The sequence below is a fragment of the Penaeus chinensis genome, chromosome 36 (genome assembly GCF_019202785.1).
Source record: "Penaeus chinensis breed Huanghai No. 1 chromosome 36, ASM1920278v2, whole genome shotgun sequence".
NCBI lineage: Eukaryota > Metazoa > Arthropoda > Malacostraca > Decapoda > Penaeidae > Penaeus > Penaeus chinensis.
This window is the reverse complement of record NC_061854.1, coordinates 26,915,368-26,925,367: the sequence shown is the minus strand read 5'-3', so window position 1 is coordinate 26,925,367 and position 10,000 is coordinate 26,915,368. Positions and strand designations below refer to the sequence as shown.

The following is a 10,000-nucleotide window of genomic DNA, read 5'->3' as shown; positions in this document are numbered from 1 at the left end:
ATTATTATTATCTTATATTATTATTATCATTATTATCATTGTTATTTTTGTTATTATCATTATTATATATTATTATATATCATTGTTTATTATTATTATTATTATTATTATTATTATTATTATTATTATTATTATTGATATTATTATTATCATTATCATTATTACTATCATGGTTGTCATTATTATTATCATTATTACTACTATTGTTATTAGTATTGTTAATGTTATTCTTCTCCTTATTATTTATATTATTATTAGTATCACTATTATTATTATTATTGATATCATTATTATTATCAATATTATTATTTTTTTATTAGTATTAGTATTAGTATTAATATTATTATTATGACGATGATGATGATGATGATGATGAGGATGATGAGGATGATGATGATAATGATGATGATGATGATAATAATAATAATAATATTAATAATAATAATAATAATAATAATAATAATAATATGGTTATTATTATTATTATTATTATTAATATTTTTTATTATTATCGTTATCATTATTATTTTTATTATTGTTATCAACTTTGTTATTAATATTATCAACATTACATTATTATCGTTATTATCATTATTGCTATTATTATCATTGCTACTATTATTGTTGTTGTTGTTGTTCTTATTATTTTCATTATCATCATTATTGTTGTTTATCATTATTATTTTCATCATTGATATTATTATTACTATTATGTTATTATTTTAATTATTAATTTTTTTGTTGATATTAATTCTACCATTACTATAAATATTACTGTTCATTATTACTATTATTGTTGTTATCATCATCATCATTATTATTATTATTATTATTATCATTATTATTATTCTTGTTAATATTATTATTATAAATATTATTATTATCATTATCATAATCATTATCATTATCATTAATATTATTATCATGATTATTGTTCGTATTATTATATTATATTAATATTATTATTATATCATCATCATCATTATTATTATCATTATCATTATCATTATCATTATCATTATCATTATTATTAGCATTACTAGCATTATTAGCATTATTTTCATCATCACCATTATCTTCATCATTATTATCGTTATTTATAATAATAAAATGATAATAATTATCATTATTATCATATTTATTATTACCATTATTATTATTTTCTTTATTATTTTTATAATTAATATTATTACTATTATTATTACTCTTATTGTTATGATCATTATTTTTATTATTATTATTATTATTGTCATTATTATTCTCATCATCAGCAGAAGCAGCAGCAATATTATAATCAATATTTTTTTCATTATTATTAGTATTGTTATTATTTTTTTTTATGATTAGTCTTATTATTGTTGTTATTATTATTATTATTATTGTTATTATTATTATTATTATTATTATTATTATTTTTATTATTATTATTGTTATCATCATTATTATTATTATTGTTGTAATAATAATAATAATAATAATAATGATGCTGATGATAATAATAATAATAATAATAGTGATAATAATATTAATAATAATACTATTAATAATAGATATTATTATTATTATCATTATTGTTCTGATATTGATGATAATAATACTTCTTGTTGTTATTTTTCTTAGTATGAGCATCATCTCTAATAAAACCATTAAAACCACCACCATCACTAACATATCCCGAATTCGAAAATGAACTTCTGCAATATTGACGAAGGCTTTGGCAACTGTGCACGGGGAATGACACTGTTTTCAAAATTGAATGATAGGATAATGAAACTTCAAGAAGAGAACTGTAATTAGTTAATGATCGTAGGATGTGATGGCTATGGTGTCGCGTGTGGTGCTGGTCGGGATATTTGAACCGAGCGTGATGCGAGATTGGAATGTTATGTGGGCATTTATAGTTCTTTTATTGTTATCATTATTATATATTTTTTTTTTTTGTGGGGAGGCGTTACCATTATCACTATTTTATCATCATTATCATTAGTGGTATTATTATTACTGTTATTATTATTATTGTTATTGTTGCTGTTATTATTATTATTATTATTATAATTTAGAGTAATGGTAAAAAGGACGATAATAGCTTGCATTATAATGATACAAGTCATAATGGTAATAAATAGAACATTTGTAATACTGATGATGATGATGATTATAACGATAATAATAATGATAATGATAATAATAATAATGATAATGATAATAATAATACTAATAACGATAATAATAATAATAATGATAATAACAATAAAGATAAAGAAAACATCAAAACTAATAATAATGATAACACTAGTGATGATAATAATAGTAGTAATAATAATGATAATAATAATAATGATAATAATAATAATAATAATAATAATAATAATAATAATAATGATAATAATAGTCAAAGTCAAAGTCAAAACATTTTATTCCATTAATTACAATGGTTCTTCTTTTTACATAGATTGTGGCATCGTACAGTAATACAGAATAAGAAGAAACAATAGCAAATACATTGGTGAGGGAGATATAAAATAAAATTAAATAGAATATGATGGTCATATCATTAGAAATATAGTTACATGGCATGTAAATGCCTTATATCATTGACAATTTAAGAGATACTCCTTTAATTTATTTTTGAAAGTAGTTAGGTTGGAGATGTTTGTAATGTTTTGTGGCAGGTTGTTCCAGATCTCGGATTTGCATTTGCCTTTACCCTGTTTCCCTGTAAGATCTTTTGACGTCTAGAGAGTTGATCTGCCTGGTTTGGATGCCTCTTTTGTTACCAATTGTTTGTAGAGGCATTAACCAATGAGGATAATCGCCCATTATGAATTTATGATTGAATATACATGTATCAAATTGACATTTTTGAGGAACTTTTTTTTTAAGTGGGGGGTTATGTGGTCATGTTTATTTATGTTGCCTATTGCCATTGCCACTCTTGCGGCAAAGTTTTGTAGTTTTTGTGCTTTTTGTATTTGAGTTTTGTTGGTTGAGCCCCATATGCTGGAGCAGTAGTTTATAATGCTTAGTGCAAGTGTTTGTACAACAACAATTCTCGTCTCAGCGAGGATTTTGTTTCTTATGTGATTTAGGTATATCAGTGTGCCCATTACTTTTTTGTGAATGTTGTCTATGTGTGTTTCGAAAGTCAAGTATCTGTCTATGTGTACTCCTAGATTTTTCACAGAAATGCTTGGTTTGATATGATGGCCTTCAAATTCTATGACTGTGTTTATGGGGATTTTGGTTATGGTTTGCCGACTGACTATAAAGATGCATTGAGTTTTATCGGGATTTAGTTTGAGGCCGTTGTTGTCAAAATACATCTTTGCTTCTGTAACAGTCTATTGCGTATTTCTTATCAATTCATATAAATTGCTTTCAGGGGCAGGGTGAAGAAACTGAGTCATCAGCATATTGGACAAGGAGACAGTTGTTTGCAATGTTTGATAGATCTTTTATGAATAAAGTGAACAAGAGCGGGCCTAATATGGAGCCTTGTGGGACACCGAAAGAGACTGTTTTTTTTTTTTTTTTTTTTTGTTGACATATTATTACGAATTTTGACTGACTGCGTTCTTGTGGACAGATAACTTCTGAACCAATAGTTGTCTATTCCATGATTTTTCATTTTATTAAGCAGGATTTTATGGCTGACACTGTCAAATGCTTTTAACAGATTACACAATGTCTATGTTATCATAAATTTTGTTTGTGATTTTTAGTAAAGCTTTTTCAGTGGATAGCTTACTTCTAACCCCGTGTTGCGTTTCGGAAGTAAGGTGATTGGATTCTAAAAATGTTGATAGTTGATTTGCAACAATATTTTTTCTAGGACTTTAGATATCACTGGGAGTAGAGTGATAGGACGATAATTGTTTAGTTGTTTTTGCATCTCCTGATTTGAAAATGGGTGTTATGTTGCCATGTTTCCACAGTCATGAGTAGGTACCGGTGACTATGGATGTGTTTATAATTGCAGTTAAATAGAAAGCTATTGCGGGTAAGCTTTCTTTAATGGATATAAAAGTAATGTTATCCACACCTACGGCATTTGTTTCACGTGTTTTAGTGTTAAGACTGTTGTTTCCACTCCTATTGGCTGTGGTCTGAAAGCATTTGTTGAGAGCTTTGTCCTGGTTGTATTTTCTGGGGCCAAGGAAGCAGCTGTCTGTTCATAGGTGAGTCCATCGATATTTGCGAAGTAGTCATTTAGATGTTCTGTACTATTTAAGAAATCTAGGGACGTGTTTGTGTTATGCTTTTTGTTTGGTGATAACGTTTTAACTGTTTTCCATGTTTCTTTGGCGTTCAGTCATTAAACTTATTTTGAAAATGAATTGTTTTAGTTGATTGGATTAATGTTTTAACATTTCTCTTTTTTTGTATTTACTCAGAATGAAGGGCGATATCAGTTCTATTTATTTTGAGAAATTTGTGCGTGTTTCGGTCATGTATAACTCTTTTGATGTCCTAATTTATCCGTGAGGCGGGGGGACGTCTTACAGTTTTGGTCTTAAGTGGATCAGTGGCATCTATGCTATTTTTTAGTACATTCGAAAGAATGTCTACTTGTTTGATAACGTCATCTGTTGTAAGAATCTCTGAGAGGGTCGACTGTCTGGCACTAATATTTTGACTAAGTGATTGGGATCGTAATTTTTCAGGTCACAGGAAGTTTTTATGACAGGTTGTCTTTTGGGTCTCTTTATATCTACTGTCATAGTTAAAAGTTCTGCAATTTGGCAAGGGGTAACGTCAGTATACGCAATGAGGTCAGGTCTGTTTGATATAATGATGTCTAGCATGGATAAGGTGTATTTTGTGATCCTGGAAGGTTTGTTAATAAACTGATTTAATTTGTTTTTCTTCCTGATCCCGGCTAATTTTGCATTAGGTTTGTTTAGGTCAACGTTTAAGACACCCAAGATGAAAAAAAAGGTTTTATTTTCGTTGACATTTCTCTAAAAACATCTCCGAGGTAGTCAAATGATTCAGCTGTGGCATGCTAGTGTCTTTAGATTGTACCAATAATGAAGGAGGGGTACATACTACTTTGTACAGTTACCCAAAGTCCTCTACAGCTGTATTATTTACAACTGTGGTGAAATTACTTTTGATTTAAAGGAATCCCTTACGTATACGCATACTCCTCCACCTCACTCTGCATCACATCTACAAACATTGAAATTTTGAATGTTAATGACATTCCTTGACATTTCTTCATGAAGCCATGTTTCACTAATGCAAAGGATGTCGATATTTCTCTCAGTGATCCTTTCAATTTCTTCAAAGTGACCAAGGAGAGATTGATATATTCTATTTTGATTGTATAGCATGAAGTGATCTTTGGTTTTGCTGATTGTGTGAGTGCATTAAACAAACTGATCGTTCTTGCACATGTTTTTGTTCAAAAATACTTTAACCTTTTTAGGGAAAACATTTGAATTTGTGAAGAATTCTAGGTGTATGTCTTTGCCTCTGATAGTTACTGTGAAACTAGAATAACATTTGATATGTTTTCAAATTCTTTTGTAAGGCAATCTTCTATCTCTTCTTGGGCACAGGCGTAGAGGTTTTATGTGTGTGTGTGTGTGTGTGGGGGGGGGGGGGGGGTTGTGTGAGCGTTCATGATTTTGCAAGGTGGAGGTATAAGATGTTCTCACAGGGGTAGGGGATAATAATGATAATGATGATGATAATGATAATGATAGTGGTAATGATGACAATGATAATAGTAGTAATAATAACAACAACAATAACAATAATGATAATAATAGTAATAATATCGATAATAATAATAATAATAATAATAATAATAACAATAATAATAATAATAATAATAATAATCATAATGTTAATCATGAAAATTATGATGATGATAATGATGATAATAATAATAATAATAATAATAATAATGGTGATAATAATAATAATATTATTACTAATAATGATAATGATATTAACAATAATATTACTACTAATAATATTCATAATAATAATCGTAATAAAAAATAATGATAACGATAATACTTTTGATAATAATGATAACAATAATCATATAATAAAGATAATAATAATAACAATAACAATAACAATAACAATAACAATAACAATAATAATAATAATAATAATAATAATAATAATAATAATAATAATAATAATAATAATAATAATAATAATAATAATAATAATAATAATAATAACAACAACAACAATAATAATATTCATAATAGCGTAATAAAGAATAATATTAAAAATAATAATTATGGCGACGATGAGGACAAATAATGGTAATAACAACAACAACGATAATATTTATTACAATAATGATAATTATGATAATGAGGAAGATAAATAATGATATTGATAATAATAATGTCATAATAATAGCTATAATAATAATAATGACGATAATAATAATAATAATAATAATAATAATTTAATCATAATCGCGTCTCACTAACCCTCTTACCCAACCTCCCTTCCCTCACTCCCCTCCTCCTACTCCCCCTATCTCACGCTTCTTTCCTCCCCAACCCCTCCTCTCACTCCCCTGCCTAACCTCCTCTCAACCCCTTCGATATCTCCCCCCTCCCCTTCCTTCAACCCCTTTCCCTTTCCTTCCCACACCCCCTCCCTTTCCTCCCCACTCCCCTCTCTAAACTCCCTTCTACCCCTTCGCTTTCTCGCCTCCTTCCTTCAACCCCTTTAATTTTCTCCCCCCCCCCCCCCACTCCTTCCCCGCCGGCGCATTACCCTGTCCGCACACGCTGCTTAAAAACTTCCTTCCATTTTTCTTTATCATAAATCGAGTAACGCCTCCCCGATGAGTCGCGACGTAATGAAGACAGATCCAGCCGCAGCGAGCTCGGGGAACGGTATAAGCGCCGCCCTTGTCATTAGAAGTCAGGGCATTTGCGTCGGTGATAGATGTCGCTGCGGGGCTGGTCTGGGTAAGGGCAGGGAGGGTGAGAAGATGAATGGATTGATGGAGGAATTGATGGATGGAGAATCAGATAGATAGATGCAGGGATTAGAGTTAGATAAGGAGGAGGAGGGTTTAACAAATATTTTAATAGGTAAAGGAAGGAGTTTACAGATAATTTACTTAACGCAGAGCCTCATATACAACTGTCATTAAATTGATATCTTATTTTCTGATCAAAGTTTACAAACCCCTAGAAGGCATTCATATGTCTAATGGTTCATTAGCTCACTTCAACATTAATTTGGCATAAATGTGACAGGATATAATTATATAAAAGTAATCTATGATGTCATATTTGGAAATGACAATTAGCAGTTATATGAAGTTTATATTCACCACATAAGTACAATAGAATTCCACTCTTCATTTATAAATAAAGACAAGTTCAGGTTTTCATAGTTAACTTTCAACTGATTACTTAAAAGAAACATTAGTAAAAAGTACAACATTGTAATTAAATCTCTCAGTTCCATTTTTAAGTCTTTCAGGCATTAAAGACTGGGCGATTTCTTCGACTGAAAATCAGAATATAAGTCATACATACACGTTTCAAGGAGCTCCTCAATTTAATGAAGAACTGACGGAAAACACAGCAAGAGATTGTACTGATAGCCACAAGCCATGACTCTTAGCCGACTGCAAAACGATTTCAAAATAAGTCCCCCATTTTGCTCCTTATGTAAAACTAAATATTTTACTTATTTTAACCTTTCTATTTCTTGTCTGCATCCTTCAATATTTGTGTGTCTAATACCATAAATGCTGGTATATAAATTATATAGGAAAACATAAAATTATATATGTTACAAGATACAAAATATGTTACAGTCAAAGATCTCTCAAATCAAGAATCATGGGTAGACATTAATTAGTTAATTAATCATTACAGAAGGGCTATAAACTTATAAAATCAAGAATGCAGATTTAGATATTTTTGTGGATGGAGAAGCAAATGCTTAATGACTATGTATCCTTATGGATGCCTATAATTTAAAAAATCTCACAGGATAGGCATTTTGAATTATCAGTGACGACTTTCAACCTCATGTAGCATGTAAACTCGAGTTATCTTGAATCCCACCGTTGCCACCATTTACTCTCCCCAACCTCCACTTTGAGAAAGAGTAAAGACAGATTCAGTTTAGAAAGTCTCTGGCAATTAAAATTATCTTTAATTACATATAAAAACATTTTCCATTTTGTTGTATTACATATAACATTACATAATTGAATTATGCAGATTCCATATTCAATATCAAATTGGACCTTGTCACAACAAGTACATTCTCTGTCTCTCATTTAATATTTGCATGTGGATATTGCTTTATACATATATTTCATTAAGTTATTTAGAGTACCTATATACTTTATTTCATATTTCTAATGATTTTATGCACTGGTATGCTTTATAATATCCTCATTCTATAAATGCAGATGCATTAACTCAATATGTGAATGTATAGTACCTGTAGATTTTATCAAAAATGCATGTTATATATATATATATATACACAGACATGTACAAATATATGTATATATATGTGTATATATATATATATATATATATATATATTTCTTCAATATTATCTTTGTCACCACCACCACCAGTTCTTATCATCCCCCTGCAGAACATAAGCTTTTCTCAACCTATAGCAGTTTTGTCTCTAAAATTGTATATATATATATTTATTTATATATATATTTATATATATTTATATATATATTTATATATATATTTATATATATATTTATATATATATTTATATATATATGTACATATATAAATATATATATATGCACACACACACACACACACACTAAAATGTGTGTGTATCTGTGATAACTTCCTGTCTCCTCAAATAACCAGAAATTTCTCCAGTTGCAGCACTACTCATTACAGCACCCCCCCCCCCCCCCCAGCGTCAGGGCGCCAAATAATGATGTCACCGCTACTCCTAACAGGCTGGCATCAGATCTCTCCTCGTTGCTACATATTGGCGTTGTTAACCCCTCAGAGCGCCAATTACTGCAGCCTCTTTAACCTCCTTGTCACGGTGCCTTTTTGACCCCGCAGACGGTTCGACGCCACTGCTGTCTCTCTCTCTGGGCGGGGCGTTTCTTAATGCGTGTCCTCACCTTTCCCAGAGTGTCTCATGCCATGTAGTAAAGTCATCCCCATACGAACAATATCTAATACTGAAATCATCATCTCTTCAATGCCATACACTGGTTTCACCCCCTACTTCGTACATTGAACTCTCGTCACTGCTTCCACTCTTACAGTGCCTCATGCTCACCTCATTCCCTTAGTCCATCACAACGCCCATATTGCTTCATATAACGTCATTTCCTTCCTCTGCCAAAGTACTTCACACAGATGCCACCCCCTTTCTATTTCACAGTGGCTAAGCAGGGGACCCTCTCCTCGTCCACAGGGCCTCATACTGATGTCCTTCTCTAGCTCCCAAAACAGTGCTTCATGCCGATGTCATCCTCTCCCTTGCCCACGGTGCCTCATACTGACGCCCCACATTTCCCCGCCCACAGTGCCGCCCGACATCGTGGACAACGAGAGCACCGGCGACGTGATCGCGCAGGAAGGCAACGACATCAAGCTGAGGTGTCGCGCGCGCGGCTCCCCGCGGCCCACCGTCATCTGGAAGCGGGAGGACGGCGAGTCCATCACCGTCAACAAGTCCACGACAGGTCAGTGCGAGGGCAAGGCGGGGTCAAGGGGAAGGGAAGACACAGAAAGATTACATACATGCGTACATACATACTTACGTACATACATACATACATACATACATACATACATACATACATACATACATACATACATACATACATACATACATACATACATACATTCAAAAACACACAAACGCACACGCGCACAAACACACACACACACACACACACACACACACACACACACACACACACACACACACACACACACACACACAATTACAGATGCAAAAATCATTGAAATAAAATGAAAAAAGAAAA

The 10,000-nt window shown here is 31.0% G+C and overlaps 1 protein-coding gene and 1 long non-coding RNA gene across 5 annotated transcripts in view; one reads left to right on the top strand and one right to left on the bottom strand.

Moving 5' to 3' along the window:
- Window positions 1–10,000, top strand: part of LOC125045035 (lachesin-like) — a 315,489-nt gene that overhangs the window by 215,845 nt on the left and 89,644 nt on the right. For all 4 annotated transcript variants that reach the window (XM_047642077.1, XM_047642076.1, XM_047642075.1 and 1 more), the window contains exon 5: window positions 9,536–9,694. In XM_047642077.1, the coding sequence (XP_047498033.1) occupies window positions 9,536–9,694 (159 nt within the window). The remainder of the gene's footprint in view (window positions 1–9,535; window positions 9,695–10,000) is intronic.
- LOC125045038 overlaps window positions 9,524–10,000 on the bottom strand; it is an 89,328-nt gene continuing 88,851 nt past the window's right edge. The window contains exon 3 of the long non-coding RNA XR_007116523.1: window positions 9,524–9,644. This is a non-coding gene — a long non-coding RNA (uncharacterized LOC125045038). The remainder of the gene's footprint in view (window positions 9,645–10,000) is intronic.